Genomic DNA, 15,450 nt, shown 5'->3' with positions numbered 1-15,450 from the left:
AAAAGCTGTTGCTAAGCAGCTATCAGACCACTTACACAGGAATGAACTATTTGAAGATTTTCAATCAGGATTTAGAGCACATCATAGTACAGAAACAGCACTGTTAAAAGTTACCAACAATCTTCTCTTAGCCTCAGATAATGGACTTGTTTCTATACTTGTCCTCCTAGACCTTAGTGCTGCATTCGACACCATTGACCACAACATCTTATTACAGAGACTGGAGCATGTGACTGGTATCAGAGGAACAGCGTTAAAATGGTTCCAATCCTATTTATCGGACAGATTCCAGTTTGTTCATGTCCATGATGAACCTTCCACACGAACAAAAGTTAGTTATGGAGTTCCACAAGGCTCTGTGCTAGGACCAATTCTGTTCACCCTGTACATGCTTCCTTTAGGATATGTCATTAGGAAGCATTCTATTAATTACCACTGCTATGCAGATGACACTCAGTTATATCTATCTATTAAACCTGTTAACACAAACCAGTTAACCAGACTTCAAGCCTGTCTAACTGACATCAAGGCCTGGATGACCAGTAACCTTTTACTTTTAAACTCAGAGAAAACAGAAGTCATTATATTTGGGCCAAAAAATCTCAGAAATAACTTTTCTCAAATTATAGCTACTCTAGATGGCATAGCCCTGGCCTCCAGCACTACTGTAAAAAACCTTGGAGTTATTTTTGACCAGGACATGTCCTTTAACTCACACATAAAACAAATCTCGAGAACTGCATTCTTTCACCTGCGCAACATTTCCAAAATTAGGAGCTTCCTGTCTCAAAATGATGCAGAAAAACTAGTCCATGCATTTGTTACCTCAAGGCTAGATTACTGTAACTCATTACTATCTGGATGTCCCAATATCTCCATAAAAAGCCTCCAATTAATCCAGAATGCCGCAGCCAGAGTCCTGACAGGAACTAGCAAGAGAGATCATATTTCTCCTATATTGGCTTCTCATCATTGGCTCTCTGTAAAATATAGAATAGAATTTAAAATCCTTCTTCTCACATACAAATCCCTTCATAATCAAGCTCCTTCATACCTTAAAGACCTCATAGTACAATGTTATCCCAATAGACCACTTCGCTCTCAGAGTGCAGGTCTACTTGTGGTTCCCAGAGTTTCCAAAAGCAGACTGGGAGGCAGAGCCTTTAGTTATCAAGCTCCTCTCCTGTGGAACCAGCTCCCAGCCTGGGTTCAGGAGGCAGACACTCTCTGTACTTCTAAGGCTAGACTTAAAACCTTCCTCTTTGACAAAGCATATAGTTAGGGCTGGCCTGACCCTGAACCATCCCTTAGTTATGCTGCTATAGGCCTAGACTGCCCGAGGACCATCGGTGCACTGAGCTCCCCTACCCTAACCCCCCCCTTCCCCTCCCCTCTCTTCCTCTCCTCCCACCTCATGTATATTCCACCATTGAATGTCACTAACCTTATGTCTCTCTCTCCCCTAGTTTGTGCTCTCTCCCTCTCTCTCTGTTCTGTTTGTACCTTCTGCAGGTGTCCCTGGTCCTGGAGCTGTATATCGCTGATGTGCAGTTACTGGTCCCACCAACCTGCAGTGTCTATCTGTTGTTTATTGTTGCTGTTCTTTTCTCTCTGCTCTATCCACTCACCCCAACCGGTCGAGGCAGATGGCCGCCCAAACTGAGCATGATTCTGCTGGAGGTTTTTTCTTCCGTTAAAGGGAGTTTTTCCTCTCCACTGTCGCCAAGTGCTTGCTCATAAGGGAATTGTTGGGTTTTTAGTTTTAGTTTTTGTAAAGTGCCTTGAGATGATTTGTATTGTGATTTGGCGCTATACAAATAGAATTGAATTGAATTGAATCTATGCCATGTGCCAACACAGTGGACCAAATTGATCATGTTGTTGACAGTGCTGTAGCCTCACTGCGTGAAACACTAGATACTGTGGCCCCTCTGAAAAAGAAATTAGTGAATCAGACGAGATTAGCTCCATGGTACAGTTTACACATTCATACCTTAAAGCAGGCATCACGAAGGCTGGAAAGGAAGTGGCGTTCCACAAATTTAGAAGAATTTTATCTAGTCTGGAAAAACACTATTAACATATAAAAAAGCTCTCTGTAAAGCCTGATCTGCATACTATTCATCACTAAGAGAGGAAAATAAGAACAGTCCCAGGTTTCTTTTCAGCACTGTAGCCAGGCTGACAAAAAGTCACAGCTCTGTTGAGCCCACTGTTCCCTTAGCTCTCATCAGTGATGACTTTATGAGTTTCTTTACAAATAAAATCACAACTATTAGATATAAAATTCATCAGATGCTTCCTATAGCTGCCATAAATGAATCTTCTACTACAGTAGCTCTTAAGTCTATAAGTATAACCTAAGTTATGTTTAGACTGCTTCTCTCCAATAGATCTCTCTGAATTCTCGTCAGCAGTCAGCTGGAGCCTATCCCAGCTCTCTTTCAGGTGGAGAGCAGGGGTACACCCTGGACAGGTCACCAGTCCATCACAGGGCCACATATAGACACACAAAGACAAACAAGCAATAATCAAACCCCCACTCAAAAAGCCTACTGTTGATCCAGGAGTCTTGGCTAATTATAGACCAATATCCAATCCTTTCTAAAATCCTCTTAGCCTCAAATAATCAACTCATCTCTGTACTTGTCCTGCTAGCCCTTAGTGCTGCATTTGACACTATCGACCATAGCATCTTATTACAGAGACTGGAGCATGTGATTGGAATCAATGGAACAGTGTTAAAATGGTTATAATCTTTTTGTCGGACAGATCACAATTTGTTCCTGTTCATGATGAACCTTCCACATGCAGAAAAGTTAGTTATGGAGTTCCACAAGGTTCTGTGCTAGGACCCATTCCTTTAGGCAATGTTATTAGGAAGCACTCTGTTAAATTGAACACTTGAACACTTACCACTGCTATGCAGATGACACTCAGCTGTATCTATGTATAAAACCTGATAACCCAAACCAGTTAATCAGACTTCAAGCATGTCTAACTGACATAAAGGCCTGGATGACCAGTAACTTTCTACTTTTAAACTCATAGAAAACAGAAGTTGGGCCTAAAAACCTCAGAAACAGCTGAGCTAACAATATAGCTACTTTAGATGGCATAGCCCTGGCCTCCAGCACTACTGTGAAAAACTTATTTTTTAGTTATTTATTTTTGACCAAGATCCTTTAATTCACACATAGAACAAGTTTCTAGAACTGCCTTTTTTCGCTTGTGCAACATAGCCAAAATTAGGTACATCCTCATCCTCTCAAAATGATGCCAAAAAACTAGTCCATGTTGTTACTTTGTTACTTCAAGGCTAGATTACTGTAACTAATTAATCAGGATGTCCCAATAACTCCATAAAAATCCTGCAGTTAATCCAGAATGCTGCAGCCAGAGTTCTGACAGGAACTACCAGGAGAGATTATATTTCTCCTATAGTCGATTCTCTTCATTGGCTCCCTGTAAAGTCCAGAGTAGAATTTAAAATCGTTCTTCTCACATACAAATACATTCATGATCAAGCTCCTTCATACCTTAAAGACCTCATAGTACAATGTTATCCCAATAGAGCACTTCACTCTCAGAGTGCAAGTCTACTTGTGGTTCCCAGAATTTCCAAAAGTAGAATGGGAGGCAGAGCCTTTAGCTATCAAGCTCCTCTCCTGTGGAACCAGCTCCCAGTCTGGGTTCAGGAGGTAGACACTCTCTGTATTTTTAAGGCTAGACTCAAAACCTTCCTTTTTGTCAAAGCCTATAGTTAGGGTTGGTTCAGGTAACCCTTAACCATCCGTTAGTTATGCTGCTATAGGCCTAGACTTCCTGACGACTCTCCATTGGCGCACTGAGCAATTTGAATTGAATTAAATAGAAGTCAAAATAAATCTGATATTTTGGGGCACACAATACTTAAGTGATATTGACATCTTACTCCTAGGTGAATACTATATCAATACAATGGCTTCCTTTGCTACACTCTGCAACTCTTTGTTCCTAAGTTATCATAGTGGAGGTGTGTGTTGTGTGCTTGTGTGAGAGACACAGAAAGAGAAGAAAATGGGATATGTGCATGATGTGCATGATTTCAACGCTCGCTTCATATCCAGTAACAATTTTGTCATCCTTGTTGTGGAAGAGCAGGACAACATCAGCTCTCTAACATCAGCAACCTTCTATCATTATCCTCCTGTGTTTGTTTCCAGAGGTGCACAGCTGCAGAAGAGGGGGAGGGGAATAAAGAGAGGACAGGGAGTAGGGAAAATAACATCTGATAGCGTGTTATTCCACTTCCTTCGCACAAGTCCTTTACTTTAATTTCATTCAGCCTTTTCATCCCTGTATTGTTGACATCACTCCCCTTTCAACCAACAAAACAATGGAAACCATTAAAGCATATTAGCCATTTTACCATCAGTCATGGTATGTGAATTCCTTATTGGGATCAAAGTAATCTGACACCATGAAATGAAACATATCCCATATCCCATATAATTATATCAATCATTTAAATTTTTTTTTTACTGTCCACAGAAGTGATACACCACTGTGGCATCTGAAAAACAACAACCTCAGTTTTAAGGGTTATAACATTATTTTTATAATTGCAACAATATCAATCTTTTGTCTCATGTCATAGCTGTGATATTGGTTTATGGCTCTTAAACAGCACTAAACATTACCATCCACATGGTACAGAATTTCTTAAAGCTCTGATATTTCCAACTTTGCAGATGATAGTAAGTATGAATTCATCCAGAAATCCAACAGTGAAATTGGATTAACTTTGATAAGAAAACCTTTGTCCCATTCATAACTAACAGAGCAGAGGAGTAGAGACCAGACACCCAGAACACAACACCACTGCAAACAAAAGAATAAAAATGACCAGACTCACACAACAATCTTTTTAATCACATCTAGGATTCATCTTGTCCCATAACTACTTTCCAGTGTCTTTTTGCTGTCATCATGCTTTATTCTTCTTCAGCAATCTCAGAGAAGCTGGATCACTACATCTAAAACCCTGATGAGTGAAGGAGGAAGAGAGCTGACTGGAAGTCTCGTAACAACAAACCAGAGAGAGGCATCCCATTGGCTGTGTGACATCACAAAGGACTAACAGAGCGTCCCTGTGGGTCATTTGGTTCTGTTCTGTTTTTAGCCAATGTCTGCACATGTGCACTTTCTGCATTTTTCAGCTCAGCTCCTCTCGTCACACCCACACACATCCTTTCTAACTGCCACTTTGACGTAGAACCACACGCTGCCTTTTGAAGACCTGTGGCCTGTTTGGTCATGAGCTATCAATCCGGCGAGAGATAAAAAAAAACAAAAACATGACTTTCAGGCCACTAATCCAGAAAAACTGCACTGATTTGTAAAGTTATCCCTTTAATGACAACACTTAATCCAAACATAACCGGCTGCCTCATCTATTCCTGCACTGCTGAAGATACTATATTACTGCTGCTTTAAAAAAAGCAACAGTTATTATAGTAAATGCTAACGCAGACACACCAATATGCTTAATATTACCAAGTAACACTAAAGTTTCTCATGCTACAGAGAGTGAAGACAGCATTAAGCCAAGTTATCTTCTGTTTTTCAGTAACACATCTACCATTTCTACTACAAACCTTCAGTTAACCACAATCACTGTTCTCTATCAGAGTGAACAACAGGAAACATGGAAAAAGCTTTATATACACTAATGAAAACAGACATAAACTGCAGCATTTTACAAAGTGGCAGTTATGCAGACTGTAAATTATTTTAGATTAAGTAACACTGATTCCCTGGCAAGAAAATGCAGGTGTTCCAGCAGTAATAAAAAATACAATAAAAATAGTAAAATAGAATATGGAAAAACACACGTAAGAATGATAATACATGAGAATAAAATAGCATAGGCAAGTCAGTCAGATGTCATATTGGTCAAGGTGCTTTTGATGTTCGCATGTACATGAAATAGTAATGTTTGTGCCCATTTTAATGTTGAAAATATGCTACAAGGAATCAATTATAGAAGACACTACTTATATAACTTCAGATTGCACTCAGTGCCTTGTACTCAGAGTCAAGCTCTGACAGAGAAAACTGATGTGCTAGTTCAGTTCTAGCTCATTCTATTATGTGCAGAAAACTATATTTGGTTTTCAAATAGTTTGGTTATAATAAATATTTGTACAGGTGACATTCCCATTAGTTTCAGCAGTCCATTGTATCTTAGTAACCTCCTAATTAGCAAATATTAGCATGCTAACCTTAGAGGGTAATAACAGTTTTGATGAAGTGAAAGTGACTAAGTATGGTGACCCATACTCAGAATTTGTGCTCTGCATTTAACCCAATTCCAAAGTGCACACACACAGCAGTGAACACACACGCGCTGCAGTGCCCAGGGAGCAGTTAGGGGTTCAGTGCCTTGCTCAAGGGCCTCACCTCAGTCATGGTATTGAAGGTGCTGGCTACTCACCCACCCCACCAACAATTCCAGCCAGTCCTGAAACTCAAACCCACAACTTTCAGGTTACAAGTCCAACTCCTTATCCATTAGGCCACAACTACGACTACAAACAACTACCTGTAGCTTCAATGTGCACAAGTTAGCCAATGAGAAATTGTAGCAGGATCTGAATTCTGAGTTTTCTGAGTTTCAGTTTTACATTGTAGGGACCACAATCAGTTTCCCACAAATGATCAAATCCAACCACAGACTCATCGTTAGAGCATCCCTTTGGATTTACAGTAAAAGAGCATATTATGTCACCCAAGTGTGTATGTGATATATGACATTTCCCATGCTGCTTGCACACATTTTAATCAGACACATAATAGTATTTACCTGGGGGCAATACATTATGTAGACAAAGGATACACATATGAACAAAAATTAGAACCCCTGAAACTATTGCATCACAAAATTTGGTTATTATCAGAGCCTAAAAATGTCAACATTGCTTGTACAAGAATTATGTCTGTTGCCAAAGTGCTCGGTGACCTGTCTTGTAAACTATAGTTCACATTTACTACAGATACTCTAGAGAAACAATAAAGAGCTGGCTGCAGCTATACTAAGCAATATTTTTTATATAAACAATAGATCAAATGACTGTCTAATGTAAAATTAGTCATCTGTAGTGATGAATCCATAAAGAATTTTCACTAATTCTGCACTTTCATTTTTCTCTACTGAGATTTTTAGTTTATTTTATTGTTCTGGTTTTGTGGCTCTGCTCTTATATACAGTGGGTTGATGAGGTACCAGCAGCTCTTTAGCTGTAGCTGAAAAAGCTCCAAACCTCTCTCAAAAAGCAGACAGACACAACTACAGACTATAGCGCCCAAACATGGTGGAGCATGTGGACACTAACCTGTGACCCTGTCACAGAATGTCCTATGAATTTCCATGTAGGGAGGAACATACCTCTGCAGAGAGCTGTGGAAGCCAAGAATATAAAGTTCTCACTGGTCGTTCATATGACATCACGAATGATTATGACTTGCATTTTACTGAACGTCTGGGCTAGCTCAAGCATATTTGATTATATTTAATACAATATTTGGTGTATCAAATAAAGGTAGCCTACCAAAGAAAATACCATGTAGCAATGAGGCCTACAAGAGCATAGTAAAGACTAACATTAAATATAAAGATAAAACTATTGTTATTTTCATGACAGAAATAGACTTCCATAGAAGTAGCGAAAAAAAGAAATTGACTTCAAAAAAGTTATATGCCATATACCATGAGCTAGGCCTGTCTATTGTTTCAGCAGGTGTAGAATAACTGCAGGTAGCTAAAGAGACGAATTACAACAATATGGTAAATAACATGAAATGATGACTACATGTAGCTTATTATTAACATTTCTTATTATCACATATTTGTGAAGTAATAACGGTGCATGAAATGGCAGAATGAATTTAAGACACAGGTTAGTACTGCTTTTATTTTTAACGGGCATACCCTTGCTGAGCCCACCTCCTGCAATTGCTCTAGTTCCAGCCTCAGCGCCTCTTGTTCGGCCTCCAACTCTGCGTACTGCTGTTTCAAGCTCTGGTTCTCCTCCAGAACCACCAGCCCGCACTCCGCCGCCCGGACCTTCTCGCGGTTAGCCTCAGCCAGCTCCCGGGTCAGGCGTTCCACCTCGGCACGGCATTGCTCCACCGTGTCCCCGCATCCTGCTCCACCGGCGGCCATCGCCCCTCTCACTCACTCTGCCTCCCCACGTTGCCCTCTCCACCCTGTATCGGATGAGCAGGTAACACAGGCGGAGGGAGAAACAGCTGAGATAGACAACACCCCCCTTCCCCCCACCCCCCTACCGCCTCTTCTACGAGGGATCACGCCGGAGCTTCAAATCTCATGTTAAATAAAAAATATCAAACAATACACATCTGTAAATATCCATGAAGCGCTGTCCTCTTCTGCCACGAAAACCTCTAAATGATGCAGCTCCTTATCATCTGCTGCCCCCCCCCCCCCCCTGCACTGTTTTCTGCTTATTCACCGGCGCCATCCTTGCCTGCAGCCGTGAAGCAAGACACACTCCCTGCTCTCTGTCATCCTGCTGCAGACTCACAGTGTTTGCATCCTCACTGAGTTGACAGCTCTGCCTCACATATCCACACGCACAACACCCTGAGCTGCATGCGCGCTCTGGAGATCAGACTGATCACCTCAAAAAGGTCCACCTTAATTTTACGCAACATTTTTGTTTCATGTTATTATTACATTTTTCATTTTTAAATGTTTTAAATTATGTATGCTATTTTAACTTCCTTCAAAGTTTTTAGGATAAAAAAGTTCCATATGTTACATGCATAAAAGAGAATAGAAAGATTTGACTTTTTTAAATAGCCTAGACGTTTTCTAGAAAGGGACACCCGGATTAATGTTTCTGTTGTTGATCATTTTATAGTATGTAATGAGAAACAGCCTGTTTGTTCAAGGTTATATATTATATTATCTTACTCTCCTATAAAGCAGTATAAAGTTAGCATTATATCTCTAAAGCGAAAATACTTATAAAAATTACAGAATATATATTGATTATTTATCTCATAATGTATTGTTTATTTAATTAATATTGAACACATTCAGCGATCACGGAGAAGCTTTGACACTTTTATTGTGAAAACTACCAGACAGGAAGTGCCGTCCTTGTTGGGGGCTAGCAGAACACCCCGGCTATATCATCTGTGCGGTGGTTACGCTGCGTTGCACGTTGCTAGTTAGTTGCACTGTTGTAGCTATTAGCACGATAGCCAGTCCTTCGCTGGGAAGAACCTTTCGTTTAGTTTGACACACTTACCGAGTTCTCGCTTATTCATAGTCTAACCAGCAGCTAACTTCATGCCAACGGAAACTAGCGTTACCTAAAATAACACTAGTTAGCTTGTTGTCCGGTATTTCTCTCAGGTCGTTAGCCTATTAGCTGCTAGGGCTCTACCGTCTCCTGCCTCGGTACGAACGGGCCGGCTGGAGGACTATGGCGATGAGACAGACTCCACTCACCTGCTCCGGTCACACCCGGCCTGTGGTGGATCTGGCCTTCAGTGGAATCACTCCCTATGGCTACTTCCTCATCAGTGCCTGCAAGGGTGAGATCAATGGGCCGTATAAAAGAGCAAATGCGGTTCATTAAAAAGCCAGAAAAGATCTGAACGTTTAACGTTACTGTCGAGCTGATCTAAGACGTAAATCCAATGTTACTCGGCTAACGTTAGCTCTGTAAAACACACGACTATTAAATTTTCAACTTGTCTGCTGGCTCTATCGTTAGGCTAATTACTGCAGATTTATTTTAACCACCAAGCAACATTTTCAATCAGAAATTGGTCATTTATACCCCTGGATTAAGATTTGTTCTCAAATTTTATTCATAAAAGCAGCCGTTATGTTAGTCTAAGTCACACGTTATCAAAGTGAAGCAGTCTGCGGTTTGACTGGGAGACACCTGTTGACGGCTGTCCTGTAAATGTAATCTTTGTGTTCCCTCTGTGTTGTGCTCAGATGGCAAGCCCATGTTGCGCCAGGGAGACACAGGGGACTGGATTGGAACGTTTCTGGGTCACAAAGGCGCTGTCTGGGGAGCCACTTTGAACACAGACGCCACCAAAGCAGCCACCGCCGCCGCCGACTTCACAGCGTGAGTGGAGAGTCCAGCCCTCCATGGGGCAGACCGACTCCTGCCTACTGTTGCTTGAAGCGAACCTAAAACAAACCAGTTCTTCCTGAACACACCTCTTTACGTCATACTATTTTAATGCACGCAAAAACAGCGTAATGACATGTTGGAAGTATTTCGTTACTCTGAATAAATAATACGAATTCTGATAACATAAAGCTGTTTTATTTGGATAGACCCTACAGCTAACAAACTCTGCAGCAAGTTAACTTACAGCATTGATGCAGCCCTTATACAGACCAGCTCACTGGAAAATGGTGTCAATCACTTTAGAATCCCATGAGGAAAAAGTAGAGAATTTACAGTGAGCACAGTTTACTGCTAAGGATGCCTTCTTATTTTGTTAGGTTTTACATAATTGTTGCTTCATAGTTGGCTTCTTTTAAATCACAACACAACCACTGCTTTCAAACATTGTTTGCAAAGATGGATGGTATGAAGTCACTGTAGCAACGTAAGCTATTGTCAGTTAAACGTGACCTCTGCTTTCAGAAAGGTGTGGGATTCAGTGAGTGGAGACGAGGTCCTCTCACTGGCACACAAACACATTGTCAAGACTGTCAGCTTTACTCAGGTCAGTGCTGTTTCAGGATGTGGGGTAAATGTTCAGAGAACATGTCTATGAATCACCTTAATCTGGACATATAAGGATCAATCTGAGTGCTGCATAAAATTGCATATTAAATGAATTATCTCTGATTTCCTAAAAATCTGCAGCTTATTATTAATGAGTTGAAATTGCTACAAAGTATTTATAAAGCAATGTAAGATTTGCATATTAATGAAGCTAAATATATTTTTTAAATTTTGGTCTTAATTAAAAAAACAGTAATAGCATTGATTATAGATATTCTTTTGTCATGTAGATCAGGCTGGAACATAAGGTGGTCAAAGTGGCACTTGTTAGAGCAATAATTATTTTGAGAGATTAATGTTATTGCTTTATATTTTGTGAAGATTCTTAGTCAGCCAGTTGAAGTACTGAGTAATGACAACTGGACTTCTTGTTGAGTCGAAATGTTTCACCGCTTATCCAAGTGGCTTCTACAGTCTGAGAAATTTGGTTAGAACTCTCAATTTATCCTCCAAGTTGGTTTCACTTCACACCTGGCCTGTATAAGCTTGTTAGGTGGACAATTGAGGTGAGCAAAATGAGGACCATTAGGATCTAATGGTCAACTCTTGTGACTGCTCTGAACCACAAACTGGGTGTATTGTCCCCACCTTGAAGGACATAGGAAGTATTTCTTAATTTCCCAGGAATGAAAGGGCATCCTGGAGAGACAAGTTATGTCTGAGCCCCCGAATGTTAAGGGAGAGTTTATCCACTTGAACGTGTATGGCTTCTCAGACCCCTGTTTCAAGCCATACATCATCTCTGTCCAAAATATGTACATCCTTGTCTTCAAATGAGTGTTGTTTTTCCTTCAAAAGGAGGTACACTGCTGATTATGGTCCTGAAGAGCTGCTCCTCCTGTGCTCGGCCATCTTCCAGTTAAGCAGTTGTTTGCTTTCTATTCTCTGGTTTTTGTAGTGTTTTTAAGCAGTCTTGCATACACTGAACCACATACACTACATTGCTCATCTTTTGTTCTGGAGGACCACCACACCTATGAAAAACTACGAAGGGACCCTATCAACACCTATAAGAAGAGGGTGGATGTTTAAAACACCTGGAAAAGGATAATGTCATCGATATGGCTGCTTACCACCTAACAAACCTATACAGGCTAGGCATGAGGTGAAACTAACCTAGAGGTAAGTGAAGGCCTCAATCAGACTCTTCTTGTGTCAGTTGCACATCCACCTAACAAAGTTAAGTTGATATCTCTAACCAACCTCCCTCAGACTGAAGAAGCCACTTGGATGAGTAGTGAAATGTTTTGACTCAACTATAAAAAGTCTAGTTGCCAAGACTCAGCTTCTAGGTCACTTTTTAACCCTCTTTTCTTCAGGACAGCAACTATTTGTTGACTGGAGGAAATGATAAGCTTCTGCGTATCTATGATCTTAGCAGCCCAGAAACAGGTACGTCAAAAGAGTTTTGCCTATGTAACAATATTTGTAGGCCATTGAATAACCTGATTTATTTTGGGGGTTATAACATGTTTCTTTAATAATTTCCTCTGAATGTACAGCACTGCCCCCACAAGAGATGGGTCTCACTTAAATCTGGTGTCAATGTCAAAGACAGTGAACCATAAAGGAGAATAAACAAGGTGTCCCAGTCACACTTGATGTTATTGTCTTTCTGTGATTTAGACTATTGCATCATTATGTCCTTTTAGCACTACTGGAGATTGCAGGTCACACCTCAGCCATAAAGAAGGCTTTGTGGTGTAACAATGACAAGCAGATCCTCTCTGCTGCTGAGGACAAAACCATACGGTCAGTGGCTTCTCATTATTTACATTTGTTTGTGTAATTGTGGCAGATTTTACTGTATGTGACAACCATTGTACAATCACATAGAAATTAACCTGCGTAATGAGTCACTTCTGTGCCAGCAAATGCAGCAGAGACCTGTTGGATGTTCTAACTTGTGTTTTTGCGTGTGCAGGCTTTGGGACAGAAGCTCCATGGAGGAGGTGAAGACGCTGACGTTTGACACGTCTGTGAGCAGCATGGAGTATGTGGCTGATGGAGAGATTCTTGTGATCACATATGGAAAAACAGTTGCATTCTACAATGCCCTGAGGTACACTGCAGTCTCACTATACATATATTAGTAGCTACCATAACCACAGACATAGGAATCAAATGCGGTCTCTATCAGCTCTAAATTTTAGAGCGCTATATCAGAGCTACCCCTCACATCAGAATGCATATCTTTGTCCTTTTTACTCAGTAATACATTGTAGTTAAATATGAAATGGAGATCTTAATCACTGACCAATCTTTATGGTGTCAGAATGATCAAGCCATAGAAATACAGTGGTGTGAAAAAGTGTTGGCCCCCTTCCTGATTTATTTTTTTGCATGTTTGGCACACTTTGTTTCAGATTATCAAACAAATTTAAATATTTGTCAAAGACATCTCATTCCCATGCAGTCATCTGACAACAGAAAGATGATTGTACACACCTTTGTTGTATGAACAATTTCACTAAAATGATCCATCTCATCCAGAGATGAGATTTAGACTGTGGTCACCTGGCTTCTCCACGGTTAAATAAGCTAGTTCCAGCATCAAATGATAACAAAAGCAGATTGCAGCCATCATTTTTGTTGCTAACTGATTATGGTAATTGTTATAAGTGGGATTATGTTGTTTTTTTTTTTTTTAAACGTGCTCAAGCCTGGACCTGATCAAGACAGTGGAGGCCCCGGCTCCCATTAACTCAGCATCCCTCCATCCAGAGAAGGACTTCTTTGTTGCCGGTGGAGATGACTTCAAGCTATACAAATTTGACTACAGCACCAAGGAGGAGCTGGGTGAGGAGCTGTGGATCATTGTATATGGTTTTCCCCCAGGATTTTGGTAGGAGTAGCTCCACGTCTACTGTAAAACACTACAGGAAATCCTGTTTTAAAAAGGCATCTGTTTTTCTTTTTTTTTGTTGTTTGTTTTGTTTTTTTAATATAAATTGTCCATCTCTAAAGCTTATTTAGTAAACAGTGTACAGCATGCTGGACAAATATTGTTGCCGCACCTTCTGTCTGCAGAGTCCTACAAGGGTCACTTCGGTCCAGTACACTGCGTTCGCTTTAGTCCAGATGGTGAGCTGTATGCCAGTGGCTCTGAAGATGGCACACTTCGACTGTGGCAGACGGTGGTGGGGAAAACCTATGGCCTGTGGAAGTGTGTCCTTCCTGGTAACTCTCCAAATTTGAGCACTAATTTATGTAGTTACTACTGATCACTGGATCTGGAATATATTATGTAACTATTGCAGTTGCATTACAATAAAAAAAGAAAAAACTGGGAAAAGTTAGTACAGTAACACTGTAATGTGAATCCATTTAAATTGAATTACATACATAAATAGTGTATGATCCTGGGTAATTTTATTTTATTAAAGTAAATGTGGAGTAATTGTGAACCTTCAGTGTAAAATGCTGGAACTCTTCAGAAACTTTACTTTTTGCACATTTATTTGCTTCAATTACATGGATAAAATGGCCATTTGGACCATATACATACTGTAAATAAACACTCTGTAATGACCAAGTGAAAGTTTTCCTTTACTTTCCTTGAGATGTCATTAAAGTGACATCCAAAAAGTGATGGAGTCTGAATAGTGCCTGAAGGTATTGTAAATTTGACAAATGAATTAACATTTAAATGCACTTGCAGATATTTATTCTACCTCAGCTGCATTTCCTGTGACAAAACTGCATTTTCTAGTTAAAAAAAAAAAGATGAATTAGGTATGATTGTTTTTTTGTTTTTGTTTTTTTTTGTCTTTCCTCAGAGGACCTGGGTGCAGAGAACTCTGAGCAGCTGTATACCTCAAACCCTGAGATCAAAGCTTGAGGAGAAAACAGTACAGTTTTGAAACAGGATGAGTCGAGAAACGAAATAAGGAAAGGAGATAAATGGAGTGGTGGTGCATTGTTCTCTATCACGCCCCAGCAGGGAATAGAGTTCAGAGCATCTCCATCCATCAGAAACTGATGTGGATATTATGACTGTCCAGTCATAGACCAACCATCTCTGACACATACACAAATGTGAATTTTTATGTGGTCCTGTGGACAGTATGGGCTGGGGAGAAAAGCAGTAGAGCTATGAGTATATCTGGCTTATCGCTGCCTGCCTTCTCTCTGATCAGCCTAGTTCTGCCTGCTTAAACTAATTTTCTCTTTACCCTTGAACCCTAAATTCTACCCACCATTAACAAGATCAATTTTGGTTTCAAAATGAAATGATATAATGTGCTGGACCAAGGCCTTTGTTTTCAGCTCATACAGTGAAACTGAAGGTAGGCAGGTATTCTCTGCTGCCCAATGGTTATAAAGCTAAAAGTCAGAAATATTTTGTTACGAAGTGGGAATAGAGGCAATGCCTTTTTTTTTTTTTTTTTTTTTTGCCCCTTTGTGGTTTCTGTCTTAGTTTGTGTCCAGTGATTAAATAAACGTGCATTACTGTTTAAGTAATGCATAAAAAGCAAAGTAGATATGGTGTTTTCATTTTCTCTTTTCAACTATGAATGAATGGGCTTATGTGGGCATTTGTAAAGTGCAAACATGGGTTTTTCCTACGCACTCTAACCAGTAACAGGGAAACAACTGAAATGTTAAAAATAGCGAC

General features: G+C 40.2%; 2 protein-coding genes across 3 annotated transcripts in view; one reads left to right on the top strand and one right to left on the bottom strand.

Moving 5' to 3' along the window:
* Positions 1–8,206, bottom strand: part of LOC113142131 (protein bicaudal D homolog 1-like) — a 46,160-nt gene extending 37,954 nt beyond the window's left edge. The window contains exon 1 of the mRNA XM_026326960.1: positions 7,973–8,206. Coding sequence (XP_026182745.1) covers positions 7,973–8,206 — 234 coding nt within the window. The remainder of the gene's footprint in view (positions 1–7,972) is intronic.
* Positions 8,207–9,168: 962 nt separating this feature from the next.
* Positions 9,169–15,209, top strand: strap (serine/threonine kinase receptor associated protein). 2 transcript variants are annotated; one of them, XM_026327404.1, is made up of 9 exons: positions 9,169–9,609; positions 10,022–10,157; positions 10,689–10,770; positions 12,152–12,224; positions 12,485–12,584; positions 12,757–12,894; positions 13,495–13,631; positions 13,863–13,998; positions 14,612–15,209. In XM_026327404.1, exons 1-9 carry the CDS (start codon positions 9,498–9,500, stop codon positions 14,634–14,636), a joined length of 939 nt encoding a protein of 312 aa, XP_026183189.1. In that variant the 5' UTR covers positions 9,169–9,497; the 3' UTR covers positions 14,637–15,209. The 2 variants fall into 2 exon arrangements, with proteins under 2 accessions (XP_026183189.1, XP_026183188.1); XM_026327403.1 differs by having other exon boundaries at positions 13,863–14,012; positions 14,612–15,207.
* The last annotated feature ends 241 nt before the right edge of the window (positions 15,210–15,450 follow it).

Source organism: Mastacembelus armatus, chromosome 23, assembly GCF_900324485.2.
Source record: "Mastacembelus armatus chromosome 23, fMasArm1.2, whole genome shotgun sequence".
Taxonomy (NCBI): Eukaryota; Metazoa; Chordata; class Actinopteri; order Synbranchiformes; family Mastacembelidae; genus Mastacembelus; species Mastacembelus armatus.
Note: the sequence above shows the minus strand (reverse complement) of the source record. Positions and strands in the feature narration are given on the sequence as shown.

Coding starts and splice junctions, on each gene's coding strand:
- strap (XM_026327403.1), top strand. CDS start 9,498: ATGGCGATGAGACAGACTCCACTCACCTGCTCCGGTCACACCCGGCCT. Junction 9,610..10,021: donor CCTCATCAGTGCCTGCAAGG/GTGAGATCAATG, acceptor TGTTGTGCTCAG/ATGGCAAGCCCATGTTGCGC. Junction 14,013..14,611: donor GTGGAAGTGTGTCCTTCCTG/GTAACTCTCCAA, acceptor GTCTTTCCTCAG/AGGACCTGGGTGCAGAGAAC.